This window comes from Capra hircus (genome assembly GCF_001704415.2).
Source record: "Capra hircus breed San Clemente chromosome X unlocalized genomic scaffold, ASM170441v1, whole genome shotgun sequence".
Classification (NCBI taxonomy): Eukaryota; Metazoa; Chordata; class Mammalia; order Artiodactyla; family Bovidae; genus Capra; species Capra hircus.
This window is the reverse complement of record NW_017189516.1, coordinates 57,359,972-57,378,486: the sequence shown is the minus strand read 5'-3', so window position 1 is coordinate 57,378,486 and position 18,515 is coordinate 57,359,972. Positions and strand designations below refer to the sequence as shown.

At 43.0% G+C, this 18,515-nt stretch overlaps 1 protein-coding gene across 1 annotated transcript in view; it reads right to left on the bottom strand.

Annotated features, from left to right (window-relative positions):
* Positions 1-2,689: 2,689 nt before the first annotated feature.
* LOC102173545 (epidermal growth factor-like protein 6) overlaps positions 2,690-18,515 on the bottom strand; it is a 17,694-nt gene continuing 1,868 nt past the window's right edge. The window contains 7 exon segments of the mRNA XM_018043715.1: positions 2,690-2,800; positions 5,125-5,210; positions 5,213-5,389; positions 7,438-7,524; positions 9,219-9,299; positions 11,259-11,570; positions 17,487-17,609. Coding sequence (XP_017899204.1) covers positions 2,690-2,800; positions 5,125-5,210; positions 5,213-5,389; positions 7,438-7,524; positions 9,219-9,299; positions 11,259-11,570; positions 17,487-17,609 — 977 coding nt within the window.

The following is an 18,515-nucleotide window of genomic DNA, read 5'->3' as shown; positions in this document are numbered from 1 at the left end:
CTGCGGAAAAAAGAAGAGCACCGAAAATATAGGCGACATCAGGCCACGCTAGAGATCAGTGCAGTCTTCAGGAGGCATCAAGTGCCGGAGCGGAAGGGGTCGTTCAGTCCTCCTCCTTGGTTGGGAGAGGAGCAGGTGTGATGGGGAAGGGGCAGAAATGGTGGGAGTTAGTGTCCAGAGGAGGGAGCCTATAACGGCGATGGGAGGAGGGAGTGGGAGAGGATGAATGACCAGGGGAGTTCCATGTTGAGTAGTGGCCAGGGTCCACAGGTGTGGGAGTCGTGGCTGGAATATTTGACCTTAGGTTCGCCAAAGGAATCCAATGGGATTCTGTGCTGCTGCAGGCTAGAGATCCATGACTAGAGGCTGTGGACCTGAATTCAAAACAAGATATTGGTGTTTAAGGTCCAAGAAGTTAGTCCCAAAGACTGTGGTCTTGCAGTGGACATGGCAGGGCGGGCAGCCCTCTGGGGCTCAGGAAGAATGGTCGCCTGACATCGGATTGTGTTTTGTTTGAAATCCTAGGTAGGCCAAGAGAGGATTTCTTTCTGTCTCATGTAACGTCAAGCGGTGACCAGTGTGGGACAGGGTAGACATGCCGCCATGTCATCAGGAGCCCAGCTTTCCTCCAGCTGTGTGCTCCACCATAGGCTGTGGCCCTTGCCCTCGTGGTCACAGGCAGCTCCCAGAGCTCCTGCCTTCACAATCACATTGTAGGCAGGAAGGAGGGAGGGAAATGGCACAAGGAGCTGCCCGCTGAGAGCCTTCTTTAACGATCCTTCCTGGAAGCCTCACCAATGACTTCAGTGAGCCCCCCATCTGTAGGAGAGGTTGGGAAACACAGCCTTTTAGTTGAACACATTGCAGTCCCCCCATGTATATGTATACATGGTCATACTGGTAAGGAAAAAGGTGAGAAAGGATATTGGGTAGGCAACTAGAAGTCTCTGCTACAGATACTAGAGAAACGTGCAATATTACTACATTCAATTTAAATCAGCTTCATACTGATTTTCTCCCTATAGGTAACATACTTGCAGGCCTCCCTATTTGTTTCAGTTTAACATCTCTTCCTATAACATGGATTACTGGGGCACTGACTGGCCTTCACTGCACAGTCTCCTCTCTTCCTTTACTCTAAGCCATAACTGTGCTCTCAAATTTCCCTGGTCACTGAGGAGACACGGTGGGGGAGGTCTTCTTCAGGTTCTAGCAGAGTCATGTAATAGCAATCACTTGTGTTAGTCAACTTCTGCCGTGTAACAAACCACCCCACATTTGCATTTTCGCACCTTAACACAACCATTTTATAATATTATCTCTTACAATTCTGTGGGCTGATTTCACTGAGCCAGGCAGTTCTTCATCTGCTTTCACTAGAAACATTGTTTTGGGGGTTTCTATAACTAGTACTTATCCTAACAGATAGAGCCACAGTCCTGTGTCGACTTTCTATGGGAAAAGGACTTCACAGTAAACGAAGACAATGTGTTTTTTCCCACCATCTTAAAAGGTCCATTTAAACCCTTTGTACTCCTTCTTCTTGTTTTTTTTTTCTTTTAAATAATCCTTCTTATTTAAAAGAAAAAGACAAAGAAGAAGAAGGATTACTATGACTTTCAATATGAAAAAAACTCTAAGAAAAAAGCTACAAATTTTAAGGATTAGTAGGTGGACACGGTCTCACTTTCCTTCCTTTTACAGGTCAATGCCTTCGTCGCTTCCAGGGCAAATAGGCAAATATCTGGGGAATCTTCTGTTTGGGAGTTGTCCTGAACCACCTTCCAACCTAGAATCTTAAAACAGAATATACTTTTATCCACAGGAAAGTACACTCAGGATTCATTACCACACAAACAAGTTCTTGAATTTGGAAGAAAAACGAAATAGACAAGGGGCAATAGTCTTTTTGGAATCTGGTTACTAGCATAATTTTGATTTTCAATAATTCTCCGACACCTTCAATTCAACAACTTAAGCTAATTGGTCTCATAGTTATGAGGCCTACAAAAGCAGTCATGTGTTTCCATAATAGCAAGTAATTTTAAGAATTTTTAAGAATATAAGTTAAAAATAATATAAGTATTTTCACAGAAAAAAGTATAAAACACATTTTCTAGCAAAGCAAATAACCTTACACATAATTAAACATACAATTAACAACACATTTTCTTACTTAGAAAAACTTAAACCATGACACAAGGTGACTATTTGGATATTATTATTACAAAGGACTTAAATATACAAACTTGGTTGTGAAATATCTGGCTAAGCAACTTAGGTAAAAGTCTATCTGTGATGTTATAGTTTCCAAGAAGTGCCATAAAAGTCAAATAGTTAAACACTTCTCTGTGCTGCTTTATTTTTTTTTTGTAATTCTAGAAATGTTACATAAAGTGGTTCATCAAGTCATGTAGACACATCACATGTACTGGGGTGGGGAGGGCTGAACTGATACGTCCAAGTTTTATAGACTCAGTAATGAATGAGAAGACACAATGGTACTATATTTAAAGCAAATATCAGTATATTGTATACAAGAAAGGCATCTCACATTAATGAGTCTGTTTGAACACCACAGTTTTTCAGATTGTATTTCTAAAATGGGGGGGATCTATGATATACTGTCAAAAAACAGAGAACTGACATAAAAAGCCAAATATAAAGATATAAAAGATAACAGTAACATTCAACCATCCACAGGTAAAAGGCCATCTAGACATAAGCCTGAAACCAGCAAGACGTCGTCCACTGCAATTTCTCCAGTCTTGCCCTTGCCACATTCAGCTTCAAAAATGATCTAATAATGGAGAGGGAATAAAAAATTACTTGCAAATATTTAAAGCAATGATAAAGTCCCACTATTTAATTGCTATTAAACTGAACACAATTCATATGTCCCTATTCCATAGAAACAGCCTTTGACATTGAATATATGCTAATGTATTTTCCGGATGCCTGGTATCTACACTGAGTGAATTACAATCAGAGAAAACAGGGCTCCTACAACACCTAAAAGAATCTGGAAAGCCCTGGAAAGCTGAGAACAGTAAAGTTTAAGAGGAAATTTTAGAATTCTTTCTTTTTTAGAAGAAAAAAAAGCAACACTAAAGGAATAGTACAGTTTTCTTTTCAAAACCCAGGCCAGAAGAGATTTAATTATCGTCGTGAATCTTCCTACTCCACTCGTGGGAATGCAAATTTGTACAGCCACTTGGGAGATCTGTATGGTAGTCCCTTAAAAAATAAACACAGAGCTACTGTATGATAGGCCAATCCCACTCCTAGGTGCACAGAAAACTGTAATTCGAAAAGACATATGCATTCCAATGTTCATTGCAGAGCTGTCTACAGTAGCCAAGTTATGGAAGCAACCTAGATGTCCATCGGCAGATGAAGGGAACAGAAGGTGCGGCATAATGGAATATTACTCAGCCATAAAAAAGAATGAGATAATGCCATTTGCAACAATATGGATGGATCTAGTTGGTCCTACTGAATGAAGTAAGACATAGAAAGACAAATGTGATTTGATTTATATATGGAATCTTAAAAAAATCGTGGGAAAAATAGTACATATAAATGTATCTACAAAACAGAGCCACAGACATAGAAAACAAACAGGGTTACCAAAGGGGACAGGAGTAAGGAGGCATACACTGGGAGACTGGGATTAATGTATATATACACTATCATATATAAGATAGTAACTGGGAAGGTCTTTTGGTTAGGACTTGGAGCTTGCACTGTCAGGGCCCAGGTTCAATGCCTGGGCCAGGAACTAACATGGATGGACCTAGAGAATATCACATTAAGTGAAGTAAGTCAGACAGGGAAAGACCAACACCATGTGATGCCAGTCATATGTGGAATCTAAAATGTGACACAAATGTGGACTTCCCTGGCAGTCCAGTGCTTAAGACTCTGCAGTCCCAATGCAGGGGGCAAGGGTTTGATCCCTAGTCGGGGAACTAAGATCCTGCATGTGGCACATTGGGGCCAAAACATAAATAAAATAAAATATGAGACAAGCGAACCTATCTACAAAACAGAAACAGACTCGCAGACATAGAGGGCAGACTTGCGGTGACCAAGGTGGGGTGGGGGAGGGGTGGGTTGGGAATGTGGGGTTAGCAGATGCAAACTATTAGAGAATGGATAAACAGCGAGGTCCTCCTGCAGGGCACGGGGAACTCTATTCAGTACCTTGTGACAAACCATAATGGAAAAGATTAGGAAGAAGCGTTACAGTTAAGTCCCCTACATATGAGCCTTCAAGTTTCTAGCTTTCAGAGATGCGAACGTACCTTCCATTCACATTGGGCATGAGTGACATTACAGCTCGCCCTCTGTCTCCTATTGCTGACGGTCCTTCAGCTCTGCCAGCTCCCACCTCCTCGCCCTCCTCCATCGTAACTCTCCTTGCCTGTCCACTTGATGCCAGCCCCTGTGTGCCAGCTGTTGTACGGCACTACTCTGCTTTTTGAGGTACTGTACTGTAAGATTTAAAATGTTTTCTTTATTTGCTGTGTTTTTTATGTATTATTTGTGTGAAAAGTATTATAAACCTATTACAGTACAGTACTATATAGCCAGTTGAGTTAGACGGGTACCTTGGCTAAATTGGTTGGACTTACAAATGCGTTCTAGGAAGAGAACTCACTCATATGCAGGGACTTACTGTATATAGAGGTAGAACTCAATCACCTGTACAGCAGAGAGGAACACAACATTATAGATTAACTATACTTGAATAAAATAAATATTTTGGAAAATGACCTTCTGGTTTCCATTCATTGTGATAAGTGCTGGGCACAGAATCAATGAGCAGGATGTGCTTTTATGTAGTAAGGGATTTAGAGCCTGGTTTGGAAGGAAGTTGGTGGGAGGAGCCTGACACATGAGCAGTTCATTTCCACAGAATATGATATGCCTGCACCTGACAAGTATTATCGTTATAACTACCTTGCCTATTTCACTCCAGAATATAAGCTCTTTAAGTGGAGGGGAAAGTCTTATTCATCTCTGTAGCCCCAGGACCTAGGTACTTCAGGAAGTGTTTTGCTTTGTTTAAGTCACTGAAAAAGAATGTAAATATCTCATTTTATACAGTTTTCCACTTACGCTTTTGGGAGTATCAATTCCGTGATACAGCTGAATTTTCCCCATCCTCCACTGTTCATTGGTGCTCCTGGTTTTCTCCCAGGCAGGGCATTGTTACTATTTTTTACAAACACTCTAAGCTTCCCTACTTTGTGTCCAGCCAGCCGGTAATGAAAGAGCAAACAGAAGTTACTGTGGGGTCGCAGGTTGGGGAGGAGAAGTTTCAAACGGCCGATGTCCTTCTTCTGACCTCTCAGGGCTGAAACAGCCATATAGTAGCCAAGAGCTGGAAGAGAAGAAAAACCCACAGTTAATGGGGCCATTGCAAAGGGTTTGGCTACAGTGAATAAAACAGCTGTTAAAAAATGAACAATAGGCGCCTATAGGGGAAGCTCAAGTCCTTTTCATTTCAAATATTTAGGAACAAAATTTTCATGCTAACATGAATTTTAGAATCCTAGGGCTAAAATTCTTTGCTCTGTAGAGAAGGAAACTGAGAGTTAGAGAAACTGAGGAATCTGCTCACATTCACAAACTTGGTAGTAGTAGGTATGGGGTAAGAATCTAATTTAATGGTCTTTGAGCACTGTAGATAATTTTCAGCTAACAGAAAACTTGTATTCCAGAACTTTCCACCTTGGTTGTTTGACCCTGGAATGCATTTCTCCACTGAGTTGTATGTACGATGGCTAGCTGGTTAGGTGGGTCCACAGTGTGGTATTTAATTCACAACATACATGAATCTGTACTAATGGTATCATGGAGCTCAGCCACCATGTGCAACGTGTCACTCCAAGTTCTGCTTGAAGATGGTAGGAACACAGATCACCTGTTTCTCAGATCCTTTTCCCAAGAATTTTGTAACCAGTATAGTGGATATTTGCTCATCTGCAGCCTTATGGTTGTGGCTTTGATGGACTAGGACAAAAACTCTCAAAGGGTGGGGTTTGGAGAAGTTGACAGAAAGAAGATATTCCTCTAGAAGCCAGGAGAAAGACTCGGTGGGTGGGTGGAGTTTTCTGGTAGTTCAACTCCTAGAGACATTCTCAGGGCCCAGATTGACATTGCTTTAGTTTTCACTGGACCCAGAGACTGCCTGTTCTTCTTCCCCAGTTAGTAAGTTTGCCAAATTCAGAGAATAAAAGTCCAGAATTCCCTGTGGAGTTTGCATTTCACATAAACAACATGTCTGAGATATACTAAACAGCATGTGCTGATTATCTGAAATTGAGGCATCCTACATTTTATCTAGCAGCTCTACTAGCTACAGTCTTTTGTGACCCACTGTGGTAGGTTTCCCTTTTACTCCAGTTCAAGCCCACTTTGATCTGTCCTTGAGATTTCATCCTTCTAAAAATGCTCATTCATCCCGTGTTGAGTGAACCTCAGGGTTATTTGCAAATCAGGTGTTTGTAAATAGGGAACTTCTATCCTCTACCTCTATCCCACGTTGTAAAAGGAATTTTTGTTAGGAGATACCCAGGTTTCCTGATTGCATGTAAGGGCTTGCAAGGAAGGCTCTCAGGGAAGAATCAGTGTCAAGGAAGGATCTAGAAGGATCTTTTACCTGAGCGCTGGGCATAAACCTCTCCAAAGAAACACTTTGATGAGTAAAGAACCAGACTTCCTGAAAGTATAACAGTTATTTCTAATTACAGAGTCAGCCTTAGATGACCAAAATTCTATTTATGCTCCAAATGGGATCTGCCAACCAAATGCTCTGCCTCAAAGGAAGTTAGAGCCCTTCAAAGGTAGACAGTGGAAAGTAGGCAACTCAGAGCTTCGGCAGAGAAAAATTCAAGGTTAACTGGAAAGAAAGAAATCCTCCAGCGATAGGTGGGCAAGTCCAGTCCAGGAGTTCAGAGTGCTGATCTGCTGCTCATTATGATTGCAGTGCTCTGAGGGGTGACGCTCCTAAAACTCCAGGTGTAGGGAGAGGTCATATTAATATTTCCTTTCCAGAGTCCTTCCCCCCTCCTCCTAAACTCAAAAGAAAACCACAGAGCACCATAGCTGGTAAACTGGGGAAAAGAAGCAACTTCCTTCTACCTTTTCCCGAATACTCTGAAACCTTATACAAAGTCATACATCTGTGTCTCAGCAGCAGGGGAGTGAATACGGAAGAAGTTTGCTGGAGAATCCTTTACGGGGTAGGTGGGTGGGAAACGGACTAAGTCAATCATTTATCAGGGGAGACTTGGGAAAGTCTGAAAGCTTCCAAAGGTGACAAAGAACCCTGACTTCACAAGCAATGAGAACAATTACCCTCGAATCATTGGATAGCTTTAATTCTGGGGCCAGATCACAGGACATGGATCAGTGAAGACTACATACCATTATCTCTGTCTGCAGGATTCCAGTCGAAATCATCTTCTATATCCTGTTTCCAGTCACAGACGCCACGGTCAAAGGTGCAGTCAACTGAGATATTTAAATGTGTTAAGAAAAAGGGTGCATTTCAGCATCATTAAGAGGATTAGGAAATGTTTTAACATTGGGATCTTTGGAAGGTGTGGCCATGTTTGCAGTTGCTGTCAAGAGTTTAGGGAATTTGGGACTAAAAGATGCAAACTATTATCTGTAGGATGGGTAAACAACAAAGTCCTACTGCATAGCACAGGGGACTATATTCAATATCCTATGACAAGCCATAATGGGAAAGAATGCAAAAATAAATATATTCATATGAATGTATAACTGGATCACTCTGCTGTGCAGCGGAAACTAACACAACATTGTCAATGAAATATATTTCAATTAAAAAAAAAGTTTAGCTAAGTATGGCTGTCTTGGTATCCATTTAGTTTGGCCCTGCAGTCTGCGAGGACCTTAAACTGGCATTAGCCCTCAAGCAAGTGCAAGTCCTAGATAAGAGCCCATGGAGTCACTCGTAAAAGTGAGTTCCTCATATGACTTTCCCAATGTCCCCTGTGATTGACACCCTCCCCTGCTTCTCAGGGCCTTGTGTCTGCCTTAGATAAGAGCCCCCTGAAGTTTACTAACACCCCAATTGTTTTCGTTGGAATCCGTCAATACAACCTTAGCCCAGCAAGCCCAAAGCACTACACACACATGGACCCTCATAGAGGCGTGTGCCCCACGTTCTGCCTGGACTTCCCTCTAGGGCCCCTGGAGGCCACGCCAAGTCGTTCCCCAAGACCTGGAGTAATAAACTTGCTATTTCAATTTCTTTTGTGGTCTTTTGTTGAACCATCTGGCACCCAGGGGCTTGATCTAACAAATGTTCATTTAAGAAATCCTAACAACTGCATGGATTACAGGGTCAGCTAGCACAACCTTTGACCCAGTGCCTCCAGTTACTTTTATGTAGATTGGGGTCAGCAAACTAACATCCTGGCCCACTGCTTGTTCTTGCAAATAAAGTTTTACTGAAACACACCATGCCTATTCATTTACAGATTGTGGCTGCTTTTGAGCTGCAGTGATAGAGCTGACAGATGCAACAGAGAGTGTATGGCTCACAAAGCCTGAAATAGTCACCCTCTGGCCCTTTACAGAAAAAAGTCTTGACCTCTGATGTAGGTGTCAGAAGTTACCACTGGGAAAAAGAGGAAAGACTGAGATGTTTCTGATTTGTAACGAATGCCAGGCTCTGGCTTGGAATGGGGCGCTTTTGCAGTTTATACTAAGGAATAAAGGAAGGGCAAAGAAAGGGGAAAAGCTGAAGAGATAAGGGGCAGCAACTGGTTGTTGACGCATTAATGATTTGCAAAGCATTTTCAGGTACATTACATCATTTGATGTGGCTGCCACAAAAATTCTCCAATCGTGCCCATTTTCAAGAAAGTAAAACTGAGAGTCATAAGTGATTTGACCAAGTCCTCCAAACACTGAGGGCTGGAACTAGACCTGACTCCTAAACTAGATTGGAATCCAGGCTGTCCATCTAGATATATCTAAGCCAGTACAAACACACGGCCCCTTCTCTCACTTTCCTTTCTTCTTAACCCGTATTTCCCCTATTCCAGAAAAGATATTTTATTTCTAACTTCTAAAATTAAAAGATGCCAGGTAATGCTTGCTTCCATTCTTCAATGTTCTTTACGAGTGCTAGTACTCCTAAAATATACTCACTCCTAATATATGCTACTCACCTTTGTGTTTCAGATGGGATGATGTAGTTTTTCTTTGCACCAGAACCAGATCAACTTCACTCGCTTCATTCACCTTAGAGGCTAACAATGAACATGCGATGAGTAAAAAGAAATCCCTAAAGCCCCACATACTAAGAAGGTATGAATCAATGAATGAAGAGGGTTTATCATATATGGCTTATCATACATAGCTGTCCTTTCGTAACCATGGGCTCCATATCCACAGATTCAACCAATGACAGGTTGAAAATATTTTTTTAAAACCATCCAGAAAGTTCCAAAGAGCAAAACTTGAATTTGTCTTGCATACCAGGAAACCATTTACACAGTATTTACATTGTACTAGGTCTTTTAAGTAATCTAGAGACTACTTAAAGTATAGGGGAGGATGTGTTTAGGTTATGTATGAATACTGCACCATTTTATATAAAACTTGAGCATCCATGGATTTTTGTGTCTGCAGGGGTTCCTGGGACCAATCCCCCGGGGATACCAAGGGACAGCTGTGTTCTACTTACAGAGTAGGTTACAGCAGTGTTTCCCTAACATTTCCAAAGCATTCATATCGGTGCCAGTTTCCACATCTAGAACATCTTTTTTGAAAGGTGCCCCCAGTGGACCCCATTAGGCATCACCTAGCTAACCTAAACACAGCATATTAAAAAGCAGAGACATGACTTTGGAGACAAAGATCCATAGAGTCAAAATTATGGTTTTTTCCAGTAGTTAGATATAGATGTAAGGGTTGGACCATAAAGAAGGCTGAGCACTGAAGAACTAATGCTTTCAAGCTGTGGTGTTGGAGAAGATTCTTGAGAGTCCCTTGGTCTGCAACGCGATCAAACCAGTCAATCCTAAAGGAAATCAATCCTGAATAGTCATTGGAAGGATTGATGCTGAAGCTGAAGCTCCAGTACTTTGGCCACCTGATGGGAAGAACTGACTCCTTAGAAAAGACCTTGATGCTGGGAAAGATTGAAGGCAGGAGGAGAAGGGGACAACAGAGGATGAAACGGCTGGATGGTATCACTGAATCAATGGACATGAGTTTGAGTAGGCTCCAGGAGATGGTGAAGGACAGGGAAGCCTGGCATGCTGCAGGCCATGGGGTCGCAAAGAGTTGGACACTACTGAGCGACTGAACAACAACAATGGGGCAAGCACAGACAAGGCAAAATAGAGAGGGGGCAACGGATGCCTGGTGAGAATGGAAGGGAAAGTCCCAGGCTGGGTCAACATGGAAATTCCCCTGCAGGGGCCGAGGCTGATGATGGCTCCGCACAGCCACCAGTGACAATGGTGATTCTCCGGCTCATGTAGAAATCTGAAGCTTAAGCTCTATATAGAATGTTCCTCTATTTTACCTTTTAAAATTATAACCACACAACTCTGACATTCTCCTTTCACTGAGTGTGCCTGTAAAAAGTGCCTTCAAGAAGGAAAAAGGTAGAGCTCAGCAAATCTACCTGGGTGGGGGGAATCTCTCTGGGGTTTAGGGGTACACTGCACCCAGAGCTGGGCAGCCAGATGACTGAGCTGGCAGGACAAGCAGGTCTCCTTGGTCAGGAGCAGAAGGAGAGGCTGCATCAAATAGGACACGTCCCAGGTAAGTGGAAAGGACTGACCTTCCGTGCATCCCACAGCAGCAAATGTGATTTTGTTCTGCAGAAGATGTTAGTTTCCAGACCGTATAGAGAACCCTGCTTCTTAAGATTTAAAGCTGACCCCATCTTACTTAGGCTTCCCTGGCGGCTCAGGCAGTAAAGAATCTGCCTGCAATGTGGGAGACCAGGGTTCTATCCCGGGGTTGGGAAGATTCCCTGGAGTAGGGATTGGCTACTCATTCCACGGGCAGAGGAGCCCCGTGGACTACAGTCCTTGGGGTGGTAAAGAGCTGGACACGACTGAGCGACCAACTGTCACACTTCACTTCACCATCTTAGTTACGGCACCTTCCTCTTTCCTGTCATCTGCCAGGGAAAACTACAATTCACTTTTCGTGAGATGCATAAATTAACAAAAGTCATACTTGATACTCACAAAATACATCTCCACGAAGGCTTTGCTCCTGCTCCACATGGTTCTCATCTATGTTCTCATCCTCCAGCCTTTCTTTTTTTCTGTATCCATTCCTCTTCTTTTCTCTGTGAGGGTTCCCATCTCTGGAAATGCTCTCTTCAGAGCTGAAGGGCTCCGAGTCAACCTTTGGGGTGGGCGTCCCTCTGGGTTCTGCGATGTTTTTCATTTTTATCTTCTTTCTCATGTTATTCTTGTGAGCAAGCAACTTCTTAATTCTGTCCTTGATGGTACCAGGTGCTCTGAGGAATTCTTTCACAGAATTTTCGGGGATAACTAAAACCAACAGTAAAAGAGAAGTTCCACATTGACCAATAGTCAGATCTCTCGCAAAACTGGAGCATTTAAAAAATGTCAAAGTGCAGTCAATGAATGCTTCCAGAATCAACACTTATGAGGCTCAATCATCTGGTATTTTAGGAAGAACTGCATTTGCACCTGGTTTAAGTGGTTCCAATGGTTACAGCAGGATCTTAACTACCTTAATCGTTTGAAGACAAACCTTCGTTTTGCTTCATAAACTATGATGATGAAATACCTGCTCCTACCAAGCTGGGTTACAGATCACAATGTGATGAATTTTCCAGAATCCTCTAATATTGCTGCTTTCACATTGGTATCTGTCAAAGCTGCTACTGCCCAGGGAGCCCTGTATTTGTTTAAATGTGATGTTAAAAAATTATAGCTAGCATTATGTTAAACCATATGTACATTGCCAATAATGAGCCATTTGTGACCTACAAAAATGGTGATTTTTGATTCAGTGAATACACATATTTGAATTTCTTCACCTCAACCAAGTAGTTTCAAAAGCTAAATGATTTTACTTATTGGTTATTTATAGAGAGGCCCCTATATTTAGTTTTACATTCATTTCATATTTCTCACCACTAAATCAAATTCTTTTTTAAAATGCATCTTTGTAATAGACTGACAGACATAGAAAGCAAATTTATGATTACTAAAGGGGAAAGGGAGGGAGAGAGAAAATAGGAGTTTGGGATTAACAGACACACACTACTACTATGTATAAAATAATCAATAAGGACCCGACTATATAGCACAATCCCTGGTCGGGGAACTACGATTCCCACATGCTATGGAGCAACTAAGTCCACATGCCACAACTAGAGACCCCATGCACTGCAATGAAAGATTCTGTATGCTGCAACTAAGATCTGACACAGCCAAATAAATAAATAAGTGCCATGCTGACTTTAAAAACACAGCTAGGATAAAAGGAGGGCATTTATGAGGGTGAAATGGGTGAATACATGTCAATTACTAAGATCAGTGCTCAACATATATTGGGCCCGTGTTTACTATTATTTTTAGAATTCATCACCAGAATGTCGCAAATCTCCTACTAAGTTAAATTCTTTTCCAGATCATACCTCTTCTGCTTATGTCATTATTGAAGGAAAAAGTATTGGAATGGCCTCGTTGTACTCACACCTATATTCTTGAATATGCTCTGTAAAATGTGAACGTCTAATGATTACAGCATATTTTCAGTGACTGAAGAAGCTGCTTTCCAATGGGAACCATCATCGAATTTTGGTAAAGAAGCCATTGTCACTATTACTCCTCCTATGAGTGCATGGTTGTAGAGCATTTAATCCATTCTGGGCTGGAGTTAAGCCCTACACGTGGGTGTTTATTTATTATGTATGGATTATTTCATGTCATAGCCAAAACAGTATTAAGGGTCAGACACTATTATGGGCTTCCCAGGAGACATAAGAGACATAGGTTCAATCCCTGGGCTGGGAAGATCCCCTGGAGAAGAGCATGACAATCCGCTCCAGTTGCCTGGAGAATCCCATGGACAGAAGAGCCTGGCAGGCTATAGTCCATAGTGTCGCAAAGAGTCAGATATGACCGAAGCGACTTAGCATGCATGCACACACTATTTTGAAGAGAGAAACTGAGATCCTAAAAGGTTAGTTTGGTCTCAGAGCAGAGGCAGTAGGCTAGGGAGCCAGGAGTCAAGCCAAGGTAATTTGACTCCAGAAGCCATGCTCTTGGTAACTAAATGACACAGTGTCCTTTCTTAAATTGACTGTTACTAACAAAGTTGGGTAGTACTAGAGTTTTGATTTCCTTAGAATGATGTATAGCTGCTGTCAAACTAAGACCAAATTATCTAATGGTGCCTTAATGAATACCCACATATTCCCTGGTGGCTCAGATGGTAAAGAAACTGCCTGCAATGCAGGAGACCCGGGTTTGATCCCTGGGTTGGGAAGATCCCCTAGAGAAGAGAATGGCTACTCACTCCAGTATTCTTGTCTGGAGAATTCCATGGACAGAGGAGCCTGGTGGGCTACAGTCTATGGGGTTGCAAAGAGTCAGATATGACTGAGAGACTAACACATACACACACGTATAAGAACAGTAAAAAAATACACACATCCACATTCAGGTTGCACTGTCCTTTGGATACAGATGGTGCATAAGGATAATTGACTAACTCCTCTTCTGTACTGCCATCTAGGGTCTGGACTTTTTCAAAAGCAATACACTCATAATAAAAGCTGCTTTCTTATTATATACAAGCAGTTCACACAGATACAAATGTATTTTACAACACAGCATTTTATAATGCTGAACACTAATTAGATGTGATTCTCTCATTTTTCTATGACTTTTCTTTGCATGTAAGGGTGGATTTCGGCCATCCTTTAAGCAGTGTGTGTTAAGATGTTAAGATCAATTTTCAAAAAAGACATGGCTGTTTATTTTACAGAAAAATCCGTCAAAGCAGAATGGAAAAGGACTGGGCAAATAACATATTGAGTGGTCTGAAGATAGTTTTCTCTTGTAAATAAACATTTTGGCAAAAGACTAGAGAAATGATTCTGCCACAGAATGGATAGTAACAAAATGAATGATTTTTCAGATATCAAACAGAATATTGTGATGTTTGAGGTTTTCAAGAATCAAGAAAAATCTGTTTTAAACTGCTCCCCTAAATAAGCTTAGAGTTGGATGACCAAAGGAAAAAAAAAAAGTTTTCTTAGCATAAGAAATGTTTAGGTTGACCAAAATAACAAACAGTTCCTGCAACTCTATGTCAAAAAAACAAGCCAATCAGAAAAAATGGACATTTCTTCAAAGAAGACATACAGATAGCCAAAAACCACATGAGAAGATGCCTCAACATCACTAATTATCAGAGAAATGCAACCAAAACTACAGCGAGGTATCACCTCATACCAGCCAGAATGGCCATCATCAAAAAGTCCACAAACAGTAAGTGCTGGAGAGGGTGCGGAGGGAAGGGAAGCCTCCTATACTGTTGTGGGAATGTCAATCGATACAGCCACTGTGGAGAACAGTATGGAGAGCACTTAAGAACTACAAACAGAACTACCATATGATCTAGCAATCCCACTCCTGGGCATATATCCAGAGAAACTGTAATTCAAAAATATACATGCACTGCTAAGCTCCTAGCACTATTTACAACAGCCAAGACATGGAAAACAGCCTAAATGCCCATCAACAGAGGGGTGCGTAAAGAAGAGGTGGTACATGTATACAATGGAAAACTACTCAGCCACAAAAAAGACACCACAAGGCCATTTGCAGCAACATGGATGGACCAAGAGATGATCATACAAAGTGAAGTCAGTCAGGTAGGGGAAGACAATTTCATATGATAGTACTTACACATGGAATCTAATTTTAAAAAGTGATACAAATGACCTTATTTACAAAACAGAAACAGACTCACATATTTCAAGAACGAATCTATGGTTATCAAAGGGGAAAGGTGGAGGGGTGGATAAATTAGGAGGCTGGGGTTAACATATACTCACTACTGTACATATATACACACACACACATATATATCAGAGTCACTTTGCTGTACACCTGCAACTAACACAACATTGTACACAAACTATACTTCAATAACCTCACTGGAGTCAGGGGTCTCCGAGGGATGGTGGCCTGGCCCCTTCTGAGCACTCGCTAAAGGGCCACCACGGGCGCCATTTCAGATAGAAACACTGAGTTTAGAGAGGTGAAGCACCTGGCGAAAGACCACAGGCAGTACGGGGTGCCAGCTCGGATTCAAATTCAGGCCTTCCTAGCCCTAAGCTGGGCTGTCAACCAGACGACCTGAGACCGGCAAGGCCAGAATTGACATGGGCAAAGTTGGTGGCGTGAAGGAGCCCTTGACCACTGATCCTGTGTGGGAGGTTTACAGATTCCGTCCCTTCTCTGCAGGTCTTTCAAAATTATGGCATCTTTCCCGCCATCCCACCTACCCATGCACATCCCTACACAGGAAGCCAGTCTCTCAGCATTTCTTTGAACACAGTTTCAGAAGGACACACGGGCATGTCTACACAGAGGGACGGAAACCACAGCAGCAAGCTGCTGGACACCGAGGAGTCGCTGAATCCCATCTCCAACCCAAGGGGGTCCCTCCTGGAGGCCATGGTCCCCACTCCACAGGTTCTCTTCACTCTGAGATTGCTGATGGGGAAATTTGTCAGAGAGAACGCAGTCCCCCGCCGGTGGCCTACTTCGGCTTATGGGAAAGCACTTTTTTCTTTCGTTGCTGTTCAGTCGCTCAGTCATGGCCGACTCTTTTGTGACCCGATGGACTGCAGCACACCAGGCCTCGCTGTCCACCACCAACTCCTGGAGTCTGCTCAAACTCGTGTCCATTGAGCCGGGTATGCCGTCTCTCCACCTCGTTCTCTGTCGTCCCCTTCTCCTCCTGCCTTTAATCTTTCCCAGCATCAGGGTCTTTTCCAGTGAGTTGGCTTTTTTCTCTACGTTCCTCAAAATATTGACAGGCACTATGTCTGCTTTTCCGCACCTTTTTTTTTTTTTCCCAGGTTAAATGCCGCCCAGTTCTTTTGGAAGTTCTTCACAGGATGTGATTTCCAGACTCATCTCCTTTGCTTATACTCCTGTGTACATCATCTCATCCAGTGCTGCTGGGGTATGATGAATCTTTTATGAGTGTGGTGCTCAGAGTCCATCATGGTGTGTGGACTGTTCGTTTTTGCCATCACTGAGTTCGGCTCTGTTGTCATCAGGAGTATCAGCCAGGTGGGGGTACAGGATGGGATACGGTCAAGGGACGACTTGCAGCCATATTTATTGGAATATGTGGCTATGCTCCTAAGGCATCTATGAGAGAGTAGAGTCAGGGTGGCCGACAAGTCTTGGCACACAATGAGCCAGTGCTAAAAGGGACATGATCAAAGGATAAGCCAGGTGACTAAACAGAGTGGAACACGGTTGGTCAGGCACGTGACCGACCTGTAATCTTTCCTGGCTGGTCTTGGAAGATATTCTGGGTGCTCACCGTGATTTCTAGTTTTCTTCTCTTTCAGGATGCATGACAGGATTAGATATATTTTCTCCCCTGCTTCCAAGCTTAATCATGATTGTCCACACTTCTTTAACTGCTGTGATGAACCCTCAGCCTTGGATTGACACCATGGTACCATAAGACAGTGGGACCTCTGCCAGCCTAAGTGACAGTGTGGACAAGAAACGCCCTGACGACTCTCTCTGGGTGTAGCACAAGTGGCAAAAGTGATTATTGTTGCAGCTTTTGACAGCAGTGATGTTTTCTTGTTGTACATTGAGTGTATCAGAGTTTACCAGCTGAGCATTAAAGAATTCATCAGCAGAAACCATGGGACTTGAGTCTACATCAAAAGGAAAAGTGAACAGAGGCTTGAGGAGGATGACAAAGGGAGGTTCGCTTCATTGTACTATTTTTTCAGTTATACGTTCTGAAAAAAGTCCTGACTCACATGGTTAAAAACCTTCTCCGGTTCTAAGCCACTGACTCTTCAGGACTGTTTGGTATTTCCCCATAACCGAGCCTCTCCTGACTGATACATTTGCTCAGTGTCGTCGTCCTCAAATTTTATTTTCAGTCTTTGAAAACATGTCATGAGCAGAAGACCCTTCAGAATCCCTGCGGTGCTTTAAGTGCAGTGCCTACAACTTCTGTGAGAACTGGAGGTGTGGTCTGAGTAGCTGAGAAGGCCAGTCGGAGGCGGAGTTAAGTTTCCAAACACCACATGCAGGCTTCCTGCCTCCCCTTCAGCTCCCAACACACCAAGGGGAAGGAGCAGGGAGAAGGAAGGAGGAAGGAGACAAGGAGCAAATGCTTTATGGGGAAGAGCGAAGAGGTGGTGACGCGGTACTCACGGGCGCACTGCAGTCCGCTGCCTTTATACCCCTGCTTGCACTTGCACTTGAAGGACCCTTGGGTATTGAGGCAATTGGCATGGAGGCTGCACGCGTGGGTATTTGCAGCACATTCATTTATATCTGAAAATGCGAACAGCCACATGAATCATCTTGTGGTGACAGCACTTGCTGAAAGGCTATCCCCTGAACCTGAGTCACTCAAGGGCCAACCACTCCACCCAGCCAGCCAACCCTGTGTGGCAGGGGAACTGAGAAGCGCTGAGCATGCCTGGCGCCTTGGCCCAAAGCCCTGGCTTTGCTTGCTGCCCGGTGTGGAGGGGGGTCTGCAGCTCACCTCCCCCACAGCAACCTCCTCTCCTGCTTATCAACGCTCCTGACATCTCTAAGTTGTTTGGGCTTGATTGCTTAACATTGTCATCGGCCAAACTTACCACTAAATAACAATATCAGAAAGTAAATTCTATACATGGAAGGGCTTGGGACTCCTAGCCCACAAAGAACAAGACGGGCTAGGAAGCACTGACATCATCTGAAAAATGTGAACCTTTTGTTCACAGGCTGCCAGGAGCAGGGGTTAGGCCGGTCTGAGCTCGTCTGTTGGGTTTAGACTCAGAAAGTTTACTGAATTCCACCCATGTGACAGCTTCCTTGGCCTTCTCTTCCTCCCGCTTTTTTCTATACTCCTCAAGGGCTTCCCATGGGCGCTTGTGGTAAGAACCCACCTGCCAACGCAGGAGACATGGGTTGGATTCTCTTGGGTCGGGAAGATCCCTGGAGAAGGAAATGGCAACCCACTCCAGTATTCTTTTTTTTTTTTAATTTTAATTTTTACTTTATTTTACAATACTATATTGGTTTTGCCATACATTGACATGAATCCACCATGGGTGTACATGCGTTCCCAAACTGAACCCCTCCAGTATTCTTGCCTGGAGAATATGTACACAAAAACAGGCTATTGTTTGCTTGTTTAATTAATTAATTTCTCTATGGCCGTGCCACGTGGCATGTGGAATCCCTTGATCA